The sequence below is a fragment of the Prionailurus bengalensis genome, chromosome B3 (assembly GCF_016509475.1).
Source record: "Prionailurus bengalensis isolate Pbe53 chromosome B3, Fcat_Pben_1.1_paternal_pri, whole genome shotgun sequence".
Classification (NCBI taxonomy): Eukaryota; Metazoa; Chordata; class Mammalia; order Carnivora; family Felidae; genus Prionailurus; species Prionailurus bengalensis.
The window spans coordinates 84,814,597-84,833,996 of record NC_057355.1 but is presented as its reverse complement, the minus strand read 5'-3'; the positions used below and the strand labels follow the sequence as shown (position 1 = coordinate 84,833,996).

At 37.7% G+C, this 19,400-nt stretch overlaps 1 protein-coding gene and 1 pseudogene across 1 annotated transcript in view; one reads left to right on the top strand and one right to left on the bottom strand.

Moving 5' to 3' along the window:
- LOC122469002 overlaps nt 1-19,400 on the top strand; it is a 42,864-nt gene that overhangs the window by 2,483 nt on the left and 20,981 nt on the right. The window contains exon 2 of the mRNA XM_043555989.1: nt 18,023-18,144. Coding sequence (XP_043411924.1) covers nt 18,023-18,144 — 122 coding nt within the window. The remainder of the gene's footprint in view (nt 1-18,022; nt 18,145-19,400) is intronic.
- LOC122469005 lies at nt 9,467-10,183 on the bottom strand (annotated as a pseudogene).

Here is a 19,400-nt window from a genome sequence, read left to right as displayed (position 1 = left end):
CCTGATGCGGAGCTCGAACCCACAAACCATGACACCATGACCGGAGCCGAAATCAGACACTTTACTGACTGAGCCACCCAGGCACCCCAGAATAATATTCTTGATCTCTGAAGGAATAGTGGGTTTATCACACCAACACCTGGAGTCATTTAGGATCAGGCTGGTAGAACTAGAAGCATGGACCAGGGCAGAGCCAAGCACATGTCAATGCCTGATAAACTGAAGATGTAGAAAAAATAGATGGGAGCCTACATTTTACCTTGGTACAGCTTAGGCCAAAGATCTAGGAAACAAATGAATACCAACGTAGGAAGGATACACCCAGTCTGAAGGGCAAAGCACACAAAGATACCGCCTCCCAGAATGAATGAATGAATGAATGAATGAATGAATGAAGTAAAAAATACAGCAGGACCTCAGCTAATTGATTCTGATCTTGTGGCAGAACATCTGTTCTCTTCTATTTCCTGTATATATATAAAATGGGCTCTTGATCTAGATTTCAAAGTGTAGGAGAGTGACTGCAATCCATTAAGTGAGGAGAGCCGAGAGCCAGAACTGCAAGTGGGACCCCCAATAAGCATATTTTTAAAAAGTACATTGGAACAACTGTATGTTAACATATGCTATTCTGAAGCCACCGAATTTTTCTTGGATATGCAAATACAAGTGAGGAAGTCAAACACACTGCCCAAAAGAGTTTCTATTAAGAATCAGATTACAAAGGGTAGAAAATTAGGGTTTGCTCTAAGAAAATTAAAATCATCAAAAAATATTTAATGCTTAAAGAAGATAACAGTAGATGACTAGAAGCTTTTAGAAGCTTCACTGTATCCTATATTTTAGGTATATCTTCACTGACCGTAAGTGGACCTGTTTGTGAGCAGCAGCTACAGAGCTGTTAGAAATTCTTTGAAATTCCCACAAATCTAAAAAGCAAAGTCTGGTTTCTAGTTACATTTGTCAGTATACCGCTTCAGTTCCATATTGCATTGCCACTGAGGAAGTATCATAACAAAGATATTCTAATCTTCATTGAAACCATATGAATTAATGAAAGTTACCAAGAACGTGAGGTAACAAAAATAGATTGTTTTTTCAAAACCTAACAGGGTGGTATACTAAGCAAATTGGTACCTCTTTCTTAAATTGGTACCTCTTAAAATTTTTCTATCAAATAAAAAGAATTACACTTTTGGGGCATCTGGGTGTCTGGGTCGGTTAAGCGTCTGACTCTTGATTTTGGCTCAGGTCATGATCTCACGATTTGATTCATGAGATCGAGTTATGTCTCAGGCTCTGTGCTAGTAGCACAGAGCCTGCTTGGGATTCTCTCTCTCTGCCCCTCCCCCACATGCATGCACATGTACTCTCTCTTTCAAAATAAATAAACTTTAAACAAAAAAATTAACTTTTTCTCTAAAGTACTTTTGTACTTTGGGGCACCTAGGTGGCTCAGTCAGTTGAGCATCCAACTTTGGCTCAGGTTATGATCTCACAGTTTGTGAATTCAAGCCTGGCATCAGGTTTACTGCTGTCATTGCAGAGCCCACTTCAGGTCCTCTGTCCCTGTTTCTTTCTCTGCCTCTCCCCCCTCACGCTTTCCCTCACAAAAATAAATAAAACATTTTTTAAAAAGAGAGAATAAAGTACTTTTGTATTTTAATATATTGTTGTGTATAAAATGAGCAGGATAGGGGCTCCTGGGTGGCTCAATCAGTTAAGGGTCTGACTTCGGCTCAGATCATGATCTCGCGGTTTGTGAGTTTGAGCCCCGCGTTGGTCTCTGTGCTGACAGCGTGGAGCCTGGAGCCTGCTTCAGATTCTGTGTCTCCCCCTCTCTCTGCCCCTCCCCCACTTGTGCTCTGTCTCTCTCTATCTATCAAAAATAAATGTAAAAAAAAAAAGTTTTTTTTTAAATGAGCAGGATATATAAAAGGATAATACATCATGAACAACTGGGTTTATCCCAAGAATGCACTGTTGGTTTAACATTATAAAATCAGGGGCACCTGGGTGGCTCATTCAGTTAAGTGTCTGACTCTTAATTTTGGCTCCGGTCACAATCTCAGGGTTCAGGAGATCAAGCCCTGCATCAGACTCCACGCTGACAGCATAAAGCCTGCTTGGGATTCTCTCTCTCCCTCTCTCACTGCCCCTCCCCTGTTCGTATGTTCTCTTTCCTCTCTCAAAATAAATAAATACTTTTAAAAATAAATGAGTAAAACATTATAAAATCAATGTAATTCACCATATTCAGTAAAAAGAAAAACTATATTATTACCTCAGTAGACCAGGAAAAGCATTTGACAACATCCAACACCTCTTCCTGATAATAACTCTCATCAAACTAGGAGTAGAAGGGAACATTCTCAACCTGATAAAGGACATGTGTGAAAAATCTACAGCTAACATCATTCTTAAAATTGAAAAGACTGAGTTCTTTCCCCTAAGATCAGAAATGACAAAGATGTGCACTCATCGCTACTATCCAGCATCATAATACAGCTTCTAGTCAGTACAGTATCTCAAGAACAAGTGAAGGAGGGAGGCATTTCAATTAGGAATGGGTGAATGGATGAGCAAATTGTGGTATATTTTTATAATGGAATACTACTTAGCAAATAAATGGAAAGAAGTATTTGCCCAACAACGTGAATAAATTATACTGAGTGAAAGCAACCATACTAAAAAAGACTGTATACAGCATGATTTCATTGATTTATAACTAGAAAACGCAGCCTGATCTATAGTGATAGAAAATACATCTGTGGCAACTGAGTGAGTGGAGGGATTGGAGAAGGATTACAGGTGGGCAAAAGGAAACATTTGGGGGTAACAGATATGTCCACTACCTTGATTGTAGAGATAATTTCATGACTGTATCCATATGACAAAGTTTATATAATTATACACTTGAAATATGTATAGTTTATTTGTACAAATTCTTCCATAAAACTTTTTACAAAATGGCCACAAATTCTTTGGTCCTCATTCCATGAGAGGTCTGATCTATATTCTCTACCTTGAAATCTGAATGGGCTCTGTTACAGCTTTGGCCCATAGAATATGGCAGAAGTGACACTATGTCAGTTTCAGATCCAGGACTTAAGAAACTGGCAACTTCTACTTTCTTTCTCTTGGAATGCTTAGTCTGGGAGAAGGTAACCATCATATGTGTAGTCTGACTACCTTGAGATTATCAAACTGTCAGGAATCCCCAGCTAGCCTATGGACAGCAAGATGCTCAACCAGGCTGTAACTGTTCTTGCCATCCTTGCCTAGACACCAGACATAGGAGTAAAGAAGCTATCTGAAATGCCCACTCCAGTCAAGCCTTTCTTACAAATAATATTGCTGTGAACATTCATGTGTAGATTTTTGTGTTAACATAAGTTTTCATTTCTCTGTGATAATATTCAAGAGTGCAATTGCTGGGTCATATGGTAAGTGCATTTTTAGTTTTATAGAAACTGTCAAACTGTTTTTCCAGAGTGGCTATTTTTATGTTAATACAAACATACTGTAATCCGATTTCTCTGCATCCTTACCAGCATTTGCTATTCGTGTTTTTTTTCTTTCTTTTAATACTTACTTATTTTTGAGAGCGAGACACACACAGTGTGAGTGGGGGAGAGGCAGAGAGAGAGAGGGAGACACAGAAGCTGAAGCAGGCTCCAGGATCCGCGCTGTCAGCACAGAGACTGACGCTGCACTGGAACTCACAGACTGGGAGATCATGACCTGAGCCGAAGTCAAACACTTTTACCGACTGAGCCACCCAGGTGCCCCAGTCAGTATTTTTTTTTTTAATGTTTATTTATATATTTAGAGAGCGAGAGAGAGAGAGGGCAAGTAGAGACAGGGGCAGAGGCTATCAGCGTGGAGCCTAACACAGGGCTCAGTCTCACAAACCTTGAGATCCTGACCTGAGTCAAAATCAAGACTCAAGACACTTAACTGACTGAGCCACTCAGGCACTCCTATCAATATTTTTTATGTTAGCCATTCTCTTATTTGAGTGATATATCATTAGGTTGTTGAACATCTGCTCATGTGTTTATTTGCCATTTCAATATCGTCTTTGGTGAAATATCTATGTCTTTTGCCCAATTTTAATTGCATTTTTACTATACTGTCATCTTGAGAGTTCTTAATGTATTCTAGGTATAAGCCCTTTGTGAACATATATGTGGTTTGCAAGTATTTTCTCCAAGTCTGTAATTTGTTCATCCTCTTCACAGAGTTTTTATTTTATTTTTATTTATTTACTTATTTTTAAATTTAAATCCAAGTTAGTTAACATATAATGTAATAATGATTTTAGGAGTAGAATTTAGTGATTCATCACTTACATATAACACCCAGTGCTCATCCCAACAAGTGCCCTCCTTAATGCCCCTTGCCCATTTAGCCCATTCACCCACCCAACACCCCACCAGTAACCCACAGTTTGTTCATGTATTTAAGAGTCTCTTGGTTTGTCTCCCTCTTTGTTTTTATCTTATTTTGCTTCCCTTACCCTATGTTTATCTGTTTTGTTTCTTAAATTCCATATATGAGTGGAATATATGGAATATATGATTTTTTTTTGCTTTTCTCTGGCTGACTTATTTTGCTTAGCATAATACATTCTAATTCCATCCACGTTGTTGCAAATGGTAAGATTTCATTCTTTTTGATCGCCAAGTAATATTCCATTGTGTATATACCACATCTTCTTTATCCATTTATCAGTTGGTGGATATTTGGGTGCTTTCCATACTTTGGCTATTGTCTATAGTGCTGCTATAAACATTGAGGTGCATGTGACCCTTCGAATCAGCATTTTTGAATCCTTTGGCTAAATACCTAGTAGTGCATTTGCTGGGTCATAGGGTAATTTTTTGAGGAACCCCCATACTTTTTTCCAGAGTGGCTATACCAGTTTGCATTCCCACTAGCAGTGCAAAAAAGATACTCTTTCTCTGCATCCTCACCAACATCTGTTGCCTGAGTTGTTAATCTTAGCCATTCCGACAGGTGTGAGGTGGTATCTCAATGTGGTTTTGATTAGTATTTCCCTGATGATGAATGATGTTGAGCACCTTTTCGTGTGTCTGTTTGCCATCAGGATGTCTTCTTTGGAAAAGTGTCTATTCATGTCTTCTGCCCATTTCTTCAGTGGATTATTTGTTTCTTGGGTGTTGAGTTCGATAAATTCTTTATAGATTTTGGATACTAACCCTTTATCTGATATGTCATTTGCAAATATCTTCTCCCATTCCATCAGTTGCCTTTTAAATTTGCTGATTGTTTCTTTCGCTGTGCAGAAGCTTTTTATCTTGATGAGGTCCTAGTAGTTCAATTTTGCTTTTGTTTCCCTTGCCTCCAGAGACATTTCAAGTAAGAATTTGCTGTAGCTGAGGTCAAAGAGATTGTTGTCTGCTTTCTCCTCTAGGGTTTTGATGGCTTCCTGTCTCACATTTAGGTCTTTCATTCATTTTGAATTTATTTTTGTGTATGGTGTAAAAGACTGGTCCAGGTTCATTCTTCTGCATGTTGCTGTCCAGTTTTCCCAACACTGCTGGCTGAAGAGGGTGTCTTTTTTCCACTGGATTTTCTTTCCTGCTTTGTCAAAGATGAGTTTGCCATGCATTTGTGGGTCCATTTCTGGGTTCTCTATTCCCTTCCATTGATCTGTGTGTCTTTTTGTGCCACTACCATAAACTGTGTTGATGATTACAACTTTGTAATACAGCTTGAAGTCCTGAATTGTGATGCCTTCAGCTTTGGTTTTCTTTTTCATCATTACTTTGGCTATTCAGGGACTTTTTTGATTCCATCAAATTTTAGGATTGTTTGTTGAAGCTCTGTGAAGAATGCTAGTGTTATTTTGATAGGGATTGCATTGAATATGTAGATTGCTTTGGGTAGTATCAACATTTTAACAATATTTGTTCTTCCAATCCATGAGCATGGAATGTTTTTCCATTTTTTTGTGTGTCTTACTCAATTTCTTTCATAAGCTTTCTATAGTTTTCAGTGTATAGATTTTTGACTTCTGTGGTTAGATTTATTCCTAGGTATTTAATTGTTTTGGTGCAATTGTAAATGGGATCAATTCCTTGATTTCTCTTTCTGCTGCTTCATTATTGGTGTATAGAAATGCATATGGGGGCGCCTGGGTGGCTCAATCAGTTAACCCTCCTACTTCAGCTCAGGTCACGATCTCATGGTCTGTGAGTTCTGTAAGTTCGAGCCGCGCGTTGGGCTCTGTGCTGACAGCTCGGAGTCTGGAGCCTGCTTCAGATTCTGTGTCTCCCTGTCTCTCTTCCCCTCCCCTGTTCATGCTCTGTCTCTCTGTCTCAAAAATAAATAAACATTAAAAAAAAATTAAAACATAACCAGGTACAGTCAAAGGTGGACACATTAAATTGAGATTACAGGTATTAGAGCTAAAGAGAGTTTTCACATTTACAAAAATTAATGTGTTTCTGTGGCTGTATTTACATTTAAATAAGAAATATATTTAAAAAAAAGAAATGCATACGATTTCTGTACCTTGATTATAAAAAAATCCTCCTTGCCGATTTGGATGCCTTTTATTTCTTTTTGTTGTCTGATTGCTGAGGCTAGGACTTCCAACACTATGTTGAATAAATAATAGTGATGGGAGTGGACATCCCTGACATGTTCCTGACCTTAGGGGCTTATCTTTCAGTTTTTCCCCATTGAGGATAATATTAGCAGTGAGTCTTTCTTGTATGGCCTTTATGATCTTGAGATATGTTACTTCTATCCCTACTTTCTTAAGGATTTTTATCAAAGAAGGATTAGGAGCGCCTGAGTAGCTCAGTCAGGTAAGCATCCAACTTCAGCTCAGGTCATGATCTTGCTGTTCATGAGTTTGAGCCCCACGTCAAGCTCTTTGCTGACAGCTCAGAGCCTGGAACCTGGTGGGGATTCTATGTGTCTGCCTGTCTCTGCCCCTCCCCCACTTTCGCGAGCGCGCTCTCTCTCTCTCTCTCTCAAAAATAAACATTAAAAAAAAAAGGATGCTATATTTTGTCAAATGCTTTTTCTGCATCTATTGAGAGGAATGTGTGGTTCTTATCCTTTCTTTCATTAATGTGATGTATCACATTGATTGATTTGCGAATATTGAACCAGTTCTGTGTCCCAGGAATAAATCCCACTTGATTGTGGTGAATAATTCTTTTAATGTATTGTTAGATCTGGTTTGCTAGTATCTTGTTGAGAATTTTTGCGTCCATGTTCATCAGGGAAATTGCTCTGTAGTTCTCCTTTTTAGTGGGTTCTTTGTCTGGTTTTGGAATCGCAGTAATGCTGGCCTTGTAGAATGAGTTTGGAAGTTTTCCTTCCATTTCTATTTTTTGGAATAGCTTCAAAAGAATATGTGTTAACTCTTTAAATGTTTGGTGGAATTCCCCTGGAAAGCTATCCAGGCCTGGACTCTTGTTTGTTGAGAGGTTTTTGATTACTGATTCAATTTCTTCACTGGTTACGGGTCTGTTCAAATTTTCTATTTCTTCCTGTTTCAGTTTTGGTAGTTTATATGTTTCTAGGAATTTGTCCATTGGGCAGTCTTCCGGATTGCCCAATTTATTGGCATATAATTGTTCATAATGTTCTCTTATTGTTGTTTGTTATTTCTGTAGTATTGGCTGTGATCTCTGCTCTTTCATTCATGATTTTATTTATTTGGGTCCTTTCCTTTTTCTTTTTGATCAATCTGGCTAGGAGTTTATGTCATTCTGGCTAGGGGCTTATCAGTTTTGTTAATTCTTTCAAAGAACCAGCTCCTGGTTTCATTAATCAGTGCTTCTGGTTTTTTGATTTCAAGATTGATTCCTGTTGTAATGTTTATTACTCCATTTCTTCTGCTGGTTTGGGGCAGAATTTTTAGCTGTTCTTTTTCCAGCTCTTTTAGGTTTAAGATTAGATTGTGTATTTGAGACCTTTCTTCCTTCTCTAGGAAGGCCTGATTGCTATATACTTCCCTCTTATGATCTCCTTTGCTGCATCCCAAAGGATCTGGACTGTCATACTTTCATTTTCATTGGCTTCCATATGCTTTTTAATTTCCTCTTTAACTTCTTGGTTAACCCATTCATTCTTTAGTAGGATGTTCTTTTTTTTTTTTTTAATGTTTATTTATTTTTGAGACAGAGGGAGACAGAGCATGAGTGGGGGAGGGGCAGAGAGAGAGGGAGACACAGAATCTGAAACAGGCTCCAGGCTCTGAGCTGTCAGCACAGAGCCTGACATAGGGTTCAACCCATGAACTGTGAGACCATGACCTGAACCGAAGTCAGATGCTTAACCGACTGTGCCACCTGGGCACCCCTTAAACATGTTGATATTAAAACAAACATAAATCTAGTATGGAGTACAAACTTCAAGTAATTTAACAAATGTCTTTGAGTTCATATATCATTTCCCCTAATTGCTTTATCAATAACATTGTCTATCAATGACCCATATTTAACAAATAAGAACACAAGGGCAAAAATCACACTGGAATTCAGATCTTTGTCCTGAACACTTTGTCCAGTGATCACTTTTTCACTAATACTGAAGTAAAAATTTAGCCATTACTTTATAATTTTATAACCCTAAGATTATAATTTATTCTAAGTTCTGTCCTTAAAAATATAAAAAGTGAGTTACTTAATATCCTTAAAGTTGCAAAAAATGTAGAAATATAAAAACATTATTCACTGTATATTTTTCTTTAATTGTATTTCCTACTTCAGTAGTATGTGGGAGTTATTTTCTTCCTGCTAATGAATACATTTTTAGTAGCTTTTAAACAAAAAATATGAACTTAGGTCCAAATAATTTGTGACACAAAAACCATAAATTCTATTATCCAAAAACAATTAGGAGCTTTTTAAATGAAACCACACAACATCCTAAAAGGCACTGGGATTCCTCCACTTCTAAACCACTGCTAAGCTGGAAAAAAAATCTGGTTCTATCAGGAATCTCAGAATTGAGTGTTCTCCAAAGTGGAAAGTATATAGTGCCATTTCAGGAAAAAGCTATTCAGCTCTCACCCCCAACATAATTAGGCTTCATATACTCTTCTAAGAAACCAAAACAAATACTGAAATCAAAATAAAAGATTACTTAAGGCTAATTATCATACATACAGGTTGTTTTAGTTCCTTGTTTTAAGCCCCCTTCTATAATATTAATAAAGTAAAATTAATATTTTACTGCAAAGAAAATTTATGGCTAGGGATATGTAAAATATATTTTTGTCATTAGTTCTTACATAATAGTGCCATTACCCAAATGGCAGGAACATTTTATGCCTACACTTCACTTCTGTATTTACAAAGAGAATTTGCATGATTTACATAAATGTAACTATCAGTGAAGGTTTAACAATGGAAATGCAATCTAACATCCATAATATCTGATGTTTTACAGACAGCAATGAGCAACATAGAAGAGATGTATTTTTAAATACCTTTCATTTGAGTGACCTTATGTAAAATATAAAAGATCATTTAGAAGTTCTTGGTCTCCTAAGGAGATTTTCAAATGCACTTATAGAAATAGTGACATCTTTAAGAAATATCTTCCATGTCCACATCCTGTTGTAATTTCTGCACCATTTTTTCTTCCAATTGCTTTCCTTTGCCGGCAAGAGGGGCCCGGATAAGATGAATGTTTTGCTTGACTTCTTTGATGTCCTGAACTTTCTGTAATTCTTTATTTTTCTTTAATCTGTTCATTATAAATTTAGCTTGGCGTTTCTGTTTGATCTCTTCAACTCTCTTCATTGCATCAGTACTCTTACTCCATAGCTCTCGCTGGTATTTAACAGGTTCATTTCTACATTTTTCAAATTCAAATGAATTATCCACTGTAAGCTCTTTACCAGCTGCTTTACGGAATGCTTTAATCCACCTGACCTTGCGAGGATTGCGCTTCTTTTTAAAGTTTTTATGACACTTGGATTTACAGAATCTGAACACCTTGCAATCGTTGTGGACAACATCATGCCGTGGCTGGGGTAAATGGGCCCGGAACAGAAATAACACTTCTCAATAGGCATGTTGAAACCGCGTGAGTTCTCACAGACGAAACGCCGAACTCGAGCGGAAGTGATGCGACCCCTAGTAGGATGTTCTTTAATCTCCCAATTGTTCATGGTCTTTCCAAATTTTTTCTTATGGTTAATTTCGAGTTTCATAGAGTTGTGGTCTGAAAACCTGCAAGGTATGATCTCAATCTTTTTGTACTTGTTGAGGGCTGATTTGTGTCCCAGTATGTGATCTATTCTGGAGAATGTTCCATGTGCACTCGAGAAGAGTGTGTATTCTGCTGCTTTTGGATGAAATGTTCTGAATATATCTGTTAAGTCCATCCAGTCTGGTGTGTCATTCAAAGCCATTGTTTCCTTGCTGATTTTGTTTCGATGATCTGTCCATTGCTGTAAGTGGGGTGTTGAAGACCCCTGCTATTAAGGTATTATCAATGAGTTTCTTTATGTTTGTGATTAATTGATTTATGTATTTGGGTATTCCACATTGGGAACATAAATATTAACAATTTTTAGATCTTCTTGGTGTATAGACCTCCTTAATTATGATATAATGCCCTTCACCCCTTGTTACAGTCTTCATTTTCAAATCTAGTTTGTCTGATATAAGTACGGTAGCATGACAGATGGTTTTCTGTCCCCTTTCTTTCAATCTGCAGGTGTCTTTAGGTCTAAAATGAGTCTCTTATAATCAACATATAGATGGGTCTTGTTTTGTTATCCATTCTGATGCACTGTCTTTTGATTGGAGCGTTTAGTCCATTTACATTTAGAGTGAGTACTGAAAGATAGGAATTTAGTACCATTGTGTTGCCTGTAGAGTTGGTGTTTCTGGTGATGTTCTCTGGTCCTTTTTAATCTTTGTTGCTTTTGGTCTTTTTTGTTTTGTTGTGTCTTTTCTCCAAAGAGTCCCCCTTAAAATTTCTTGCAGGGCTGGTTTAGTGCTCATAAACTCCTTTAGTTTTTGTGTGTCTGGAAAACTCTCTGTTTGTATTTTGAATGACAGCCTTGCTGGATAAAGAATTCTTGGCTGCATATTTTCCCAATTCAACACATTAAATATATCCTGCCACTCCTTTCTGGTCTGTCAAGTTTCTCTGGATAGGTCTGCTGTGTTCCTGATCTGTCTTCCCTTACAGGTTAAAGACTTTTTTTTTTTCTGTTCTTTGTATAATAATTGATTTTCCATCATATCCTAGATATTTTGGATATCATGCCAGGATCATTTTGATTATATCTCAGATATTTTGGATGTTATGCTAAGACTTTTGTTCCTATTCAAATTTTTTTATCAATAGACGGTTTGTTGTCTTGCTTAGTTCTAACCTGTTGGTTCTGGCCTGCTTTTGTGGGCTTTTGATAACAATTTGGTTTTCAGTGTCCTTGCAATGTTTTCAACTTTGCCTTGTTCTCTAGCACTGTTGCAGTTCTTGTTCAATCTATGCTGGTGTCACCTGCATGGGGAAACACATTGGGCTGCCCTGTCTTGCTGAGCTGCCTTCCAATAGTAAGAATAGGAGACAAGCGATTCAGGACCTTGTTTGCTTTCCACCACTGAGCAGATGGCTAAGAGGTGCCAGACCTGGGTTTTTTAATGCCCCTGGGTAGAGGGTCTGAAGACTGGACAGTCTGCTGCTGGCCCAGGTGTGGAGTGGGGATTAGGGTTCCTCAGTAGGTCTCTGTTGTTTGTCCCCTTTACCAGTCTTTGGCAAGAGATAACACACTTTTCTTAATACTTTTTTTTTTTCCTCCTATGCCTGTTAGTGGTTCTGGTATTGGTTTCTCTGGTACCTAGCCCAGGCTACATGGAAGATGAAAAGAAAATCCAGGGAACTCACTGCAGTGACTGTTCTTAAGTCCTAAGGCCCCTAGACAGTTCACCTTCTTTCTAGCTTTCCAATTCCTATTTTATAATTGCCTGTTGAATTATTTGCAGGGTATTTAGTTGTAGTTAGAGGGGAGGAACAAAGGAAAGTGAGGAAAGTTGCCATCTTGTCTGGGACCAGAAGTCCCCTCAATAAATTTTCAAAATTTCAGTAGGGACTTCAGAGTAATACATGATATGAATGAATAATAGGTTGTGTGTGTGTGTGTGTGTGTGTGTGTGTGTGTGTGTGTATAAAACCTTGTATTTATGCATTGTAAGTCATTAGATGTAAGAATATGGATAAGTTAAGGCTAGAGGTTGAAGGTCAGAATTCATGGAGAGGTGCCTGGAGGGCTTAGGTTATGATCTCGCGGTTTGCGAGTTCCAGTCCCATGTCGGGGACTCACACTCCTTCACTCACATCCTGTCTCCCTCCTTCCCTCCCTCTCTCTCTGTCTCTCTCTCAAAAAATAAATGTTAAAAAAAAATTTTAATAAAAAAAGAAACAATTCATGGCCACGAAATAATTTGGACAGGCCCTTATTGCAAAAAGCTAGGTCATGCAGTGGAAAGGAACAGTATGAATGGGAAGGACTATGGAAAACAACTGGGGAGATTTGCCTCTTTTGTTTTTGAAAGATAGAGTATGAGCAGTGTAGAGGCAGAAAGAAAGGGAGACACAGAGTCCAAAGCAGGCTCCAGGCTCTGAGCTGTAAGCACAGAGCGGGACGGCAAGGCCTGAACTTGTAAACTGCGAGATCATGACCTAAGCTGAAGTTGGACACTCAACTAAGCCACCCAGGCACCCCAAGATTTGCCTGTCTTGAGCAGAAATTATGTTAGGGGTAATAAGGATAGAAAATAGGATCGTTAGACTCTTGATATAGAGGGCCTTAAATATCTAGTATAAGATTTGATAGGTTGAAAAGTAGAAAGACATCCTAAAATTGTAAGGGAAGCAAGTGATATGAAAGTGAGGTTTGAGTGAGATTAGTTTAAAATAGATGTACAAGATATGTTATAGTAGGGGAACCAAGATCAAGGGGGGCTAGTCATGAGTTTGTCCTAGTATCTAAGTGTGAAGTGATGACTGTGGCTGAGGTGGTTGGAGTGGGAATAAAGAGGAAGTAGGTTTTACAAGCAAAAATGGCAGGACTTGATACTGACCAGGTATAAAAAGTGGGGCTTGATTCGTAGACTATCAGTTTTGGTGACTTCTGTTTACTCATATATTTAGTTAAATATAGGTAGGAAATTTTTAAAGAATTAATGTTGCCCTTTAGAGCAACTTTTCTTTCTCCACTCCCTTCCCACCTACATGTGTAATTTGAGAAAAACTTTACTGTCAAGCAACTAACACCTTTCTTTAATCTTTTTCCAAGCATAATACTGTTACCACACATTCTGAAATAGCTATTATACATGTTAAAAGATGTCAGCCTCACCAGTAATTAAGGAAATGCAAATTAAAACAACAAAGTTTGTATGGTAGTATTTACTGCTGCAGGGTTTAATGAAACACATATTCTTTTCTGTTAAAGTAAATTGGTGTTATCTTTCAGGAAAGAAATTTGACAATATGTAGCAAGAGCCTTTAAAATGTTTAAGTACTTCTAGTTCTAACCATTTACAATAAGCAAATAATCAGAAATGCAAGAGAAGATGGATGCCAAAATGTCAGTTGCAGTGTCTTTAATTTTTCACAGAGCTATATCTAAATGTGCATTAGAAGTGAATGGTTAAATAAATACACAATGGTGGAATATTGCACAGCCTTTAGAAATGATGTTTTAAGGATTTCTACTTTAATAACAGAGTAAATAGTTAACGATGTAACATGAAGTTCAGATTTACACACTTCAGTAATATCCTATCATATCATGCTTTTTTAACCTGTCTTATAGCCATTATTAGGGCAAAAATGTTTTGCTCTTCTTTTCATAAGTTATTTGCCAACCACTACAGATACTAAGACTAATTTTAGCCTTCTTGCACTAAAAATTTCCATAGTGCTCAATAATATTAGCTATAATTATTGAACCTCTTAAGAACTTTCTTCCTGGAAAAATATACATATTTATGTATACAACTGAGCATACAGCTTTAGGCCCTTTAAGGACCACATAAGTCCCATATGTAGATCCTCTTTAGGGCCACACTGAAGAATTACTGCTTGGGGCCCCTGGGTGGCTCAGTCAGTTTAAGTCTGACTCTCAGTTTCGGCTCAGGTCAGGATCTCAGTTCATGAGTTCAGGCCCACATCAGGCTCCATGCTGACAGCACAGAGCCTGCTTGGGATGCTGTCTCTCTCCCTGTCTCTGCCCTTCCCCTGCTTGTGCTCGCTCTCTCTCTCTCTCTCTCTCTCTCTCTCTCTCTCTCAAAACAAATAACCTTAAAAAAAAAAAAAGGAATCATTGCTGTAACTGAAAAAATCTCTCTTTACCCTTGAATGTGGTTGAATCAGAGTTTGTTCAGGGTAAGAGGTGCCAGTTCTCTTTTTCACTTGGTATCCTTGGTATTGGGGTTAAACAAATGCAGTCTTCATTCATAACTACCTTTTTTAAATGACTGAATTTAATACACCTTTTCATAGTATCTCTCAACTGGTAACGCTCACATTAATTGAAGTATTGACTCTCAAATAAACATACTTCACCAGAGAGACAGCTGGAAATCGATTGTGATGGCTTAGAATTTGCAGCCATTCCCATCTGTCATTGTTCCAGCTTCCTTGATCTTTACATATGACTATTGAAGACACTCTTTGGCCTCCACTGCCACCATCTCTTCCAAATTTATTAATCACCCAGTAGCAGTAGTAATCAGGGCCCTAGCCGCCACAGTGTGATAGAAGAAGAGAATAAACGAAGGTAGCCATGGATTAGAGAACTAGATTGGCAATGTGAGTTCCAAGGCTATATTTAAAGGGTTTTGTTGAACAAGTCCAGAAGACAGCAAGCAGATGGCAAAAGATATGGCTGCCACATCATATGGAGAACTGGTCAGAGGTGGGGAGAAGAGAAGATTATTGTAGTGATAGGAGAACTGTTACTAGCCAGCTGCCTTCTTTGCTATGATGTAGTAATTAAGAGTTCAGACTAAGCCCTACATTTAAACCCTAACTCCACCTTTTGGCCAGTATGACTGAGGCAAGTAACTGAACCTCTGACCTCATGTTTTCGTTGTTTTTGTTACAAAATAGAAATAATCATAGTTACCACCTATAGGATTTTTAGGATTAAATGATAGTGTGGGAAAAGCACCAAGTCTAGCATGCCTCAAGTGTTCATTCAGTAAATGTTGTATAGCGTTAAAGGTGATGATTCCTCTCAGAAAAAATGAGTTAATGTTATAGAGAGTCAGATTCTGGCTCAGCATGAGGAAGGAATTCTGTCCCTGAATATGTTCAAGCAAAGACTAAACAACTGTCGTGTGTGTGTGTGTGTGTGTGTGTGTGTGTGTGTGTCTGTGTGTCTGTGTGTCTGTGTGTGTGTGTCTTTGTATGCATATGTATATATCAGACATGCATAGATGGATGGGCCATTTGGTAATAGGTCATAGTCTAAGTTCCTTTTTCACTGTAAGACTTTTTTTTAATTTATTTTGAGAGAGAGAAGCATGCAGGTACATGAGCAGGCAAAGGGCAGAGAGAGGGAGAAAGGGAGAGAGAGAAAATCCTCAACAGGCTCCATGACTCGGGGCTCAGTCTCATGAGCCGAAATCAACAGTCAAGACACTTAACTGACTGAACCACCCAGGAGTCTCTGGGCTGCCTTTTATAAGGCAGACCCACATGAAAACTATGTTTTATTAATATGGTTGCTTATGTTACAGAATTAAATCCAAAGAAGTTGGGATAGGAAATATCTTAGTTTAACATAATGAGACTTTTTTTGGCTTTTCTAGTGATACCATTTACAAATTGAGAGAACCTGCTAAGGATCACTGGTGGGAGTGATATTATTAGAATTAATGTGAGTCATAGAGACTCCCAGACAGTGTTCTATCTATGGAGGGAAGGAAGCTAAGCAGATGTTAGATATTAATTAACACCTTGAGAAAACTTAGATTTTACAAATACAATTAAAAAGGCCAATTTTTTGAAAAACACATATCAGATGCTGTTTAAGTTCCACCTGAAAGAGTTTGGAATGAATTTTAATAGTATTTTTGTTTCTCTATAATTTTATGTTTTGTCTCCTTCTAGAAATAACTTTAAGCAACAGCTTAGAACATTATGCTAGATAGGTGAGGAAAGAAAAAAAGCTCAAAGACCTTCTCACATCAGTTCAGCAAACTGAATCTTTGTATTACTGTTGCTCAGTGAGAAGTTATGCAGAGAAAGATCCTTTGTGTGTAAGGCACCGAATAATACAGTGAAAAAGAAGAGTATCTTTATTTAGAAGGAGAAAACCTCCGCTTATTTCCTTATGCTGCCATTGGCCTGCTTTGTTACTTTTAATTGTTATTAGTGACAGGATAATAGCATTCTGAACCAACACAAGAATTATTTTTTTGTTTAAGAACAAATCATGAGCTTACTTACAAACAGCCCACAATTCGGGGGCAGGGAATGTGGAGACAGATGACATTAACCTTCAGGATCTCCGTGTTTTCCTTCTACAGCTACTTTGAAACAGACCCTTTGGCATGCTTTTACTCTAGTAAGAGTTCAGTATAAGAAAGTCTTTTAAGAGAAAGATAAAATATTTTCATTAGTAGTACCTTCCAGTCTACATTTGGCATCCCAAGTGGTAGCTAACTTTATGAGTATTTTACTTTCAGATAAGTCACATTCTATTTAAAATTACATATGAGCTGCTTGGAAATAATACTTTTTTAGAACCAGAAAATATTAAACATGCCTAAAAGTAGAACCAACTGAACAGTAAACACCCCTTTTATACCCTCACCTAGATTCATCAGCTGTCAATCTCTTAACTAGACCTTCCCCATCTTTATTGCTACACATACTCTCCCTTACCTCATCTACCCCTCCACTTTTTGCCAGATCATCCAGAAGTAGGCTATAGCCATCAGAAATATTTTCTTTTGGGGCATCTGGGTGGCTCAGTTGGTTGAGTGTCTGACATCGGCTCAGATCATGATCTTGAGGTTCATGAGTTTGAGCCCTGCATCGGGCTTACTGCTGTCAGCACAGAGCCCTCTTCGGATCCTCTCTCCCTCCCTCTCTCTCTCTCCCTCTCAAAAAAGAAATATGCTTTTTTTTTTTAAGGTAAGCTCTACACCCCAACAAGGGACTCAAACTCATGACCACAAGATCAAGATTTGCATGTTCCACCAACTGAGCCAGCCACGCACCCCCAGAAATACAGTTTTAATGATAATTTTACCTGCTGCTCAAATGCAGCAGAGCATCACGGTCATTGTTAAGTTTATTACATAGTTGGTGTCAGCCATTAGTGCTTATTATCTTAAGGCTTAGGTACATTTTGTTGGAGGCAGGGATACTCAGTTTAGTTATCTTCTTAGCAGTCTCTGTGATGCCTCCTACACTAAGATCTGTATGGTCTGAGAAGGAATATTTAACCACTCGCTGGTGAGTTTAAGACCCTAAAAAACTAATGGCAGTGCTATTTTCGAGTAAAAGTAGTTTAAAAACTACATATTATTCATGTGTTTACTTATTTTAATGTTTATTTTTAAGAGACAGAGCACAAGCAGGGGAGGGGCAGAGAGAGACACAGAATTTTTAGCAGGCTTAAGGCTCTGAGCTGTCAGCACAGAGCCTGATGCACGGCTCTAACTCATGGCCCAAGAGATAATGACCTGAGCTGAAGTCAGACTCTTAACCAACTTAGCTACCCAGGTGCCCTTAAAATGTTATATATATTTTAAATTCCTTTGTTCTTCTTGAACAGGCTGAAATAGTCAAGTTTTGTATTTTCAAACAATTTGGGAAAGAGAAAAATTCACTATTTGAAATGGAACGTTTATTAGAATTTGAATATTTCAGTGGTTAGAAGGCTTATTTATTGTTATAAATTGATGCTTTCTGATGGAAAATATGTCCATTGTATTAACTTAGGTATGACCAAAACCATAAAAGATATTTCTTTTTTTTTTTTCTCCAGGAGATTTTGATGAGTTCACTCAAGATAATAATGACATTATGTTGAAAAACATAGCAGAAGACCTTCGGAATTGCTTACCTCTAGAAACCATGCTTTCCTCAGAACATCTAGCGCTCCAAAAAGTAAATACATTAAATTAATTTACTTTCAGTGCTATTTGAGGATACTCCTATTCTTCCCTAATCCCACAGCCTCTCTGGTCTAATTAGTCCTGAATTCTGCTTTAAACATTATTTCATTTGGTTCTTCAGCCGTGTCCCTAATTCTTTTGAGTCTGTAACCCTCTGGCTCCCATTCATTCAACAAATATTTTATGAGGGCATCCTGTTTGCCAAGCACTTAACCCATCCCCACCCCCCTACAGAACAAGGCCCAACCATAATCTGGTCCTGCCTACATCATTGTCCTGGTTTTCTGTTTCCTGTTCCATTTCCCTCACTTTTATCAAAGGTGAAATTCATCTTTTTGTTTCCTTCTCCTGCTTTTGCACTGTACAATTTTTGCTTATTCAGTTCCTTTATTCCTAAAATAAGTCCCATGTTTCTTATCCAGACAACCCTCTCATTCAAGTCCCTTCAGATCTCAACTCTTATGGGGTACATATGCTAGGAATATTGTTTCCTAAAGCAAAGCTAATAATAATCCTTCTCCCACTAATCTGAAAACAGCAACTCTCTATGTGGTTTTTCAGCATGCAAATTCCTAAGCAGAAGAACTAAATCCCATAAATTTTTGATAGTGCTGTGCACATTGTGAACACTTAGCAAATCTTAGTAAACATCCAGTCATTCAGAGTGGATTCTCAAAGGTGGAAAGTAGTGAATAGTATAAAAACTGAGAGAGTATTTGTAATATAGTTTGGATGTTATTAATAAGACAGTCCTGTATCAGTGGCATGATATACCAAAATATATGAAACAAGGAAAAAGTATATTCATTGCCTGTAATCATTGGCCCATAATCCCTTATTCTGACAAATGATTTTTATCTTCCTTTGTTTCTTTCTGGTCCTTGTGTTATGTTCATACATTTTACACACGTATAACAGATTCATGTATGTGTAGGTATAGATATAATTTTGTAGGTCTCTAAGTAAATAGGTTGATTCTTTATTATAGTTAAGGTAAAAAGAATCAGACATTTTTTCTTTGTAGCCACTTGCTATTATATCATGTTTTGCCAGTATTAATAAAGGGTTATTAATTGTCAGCAAGAAATTTTACTAACATCTTTATTATTTGAAAACTTTGTCTCTGGGCTAAGATTACTTGCTAAGTATTTTGATGGGTAGTCACTGACATGTAGGACTCAGAAGAACGTGGTATTAGTTTTAGTTTCAATTCTTTCTTATGGTCGTTTTCTTTGGAGAAATCTGAGT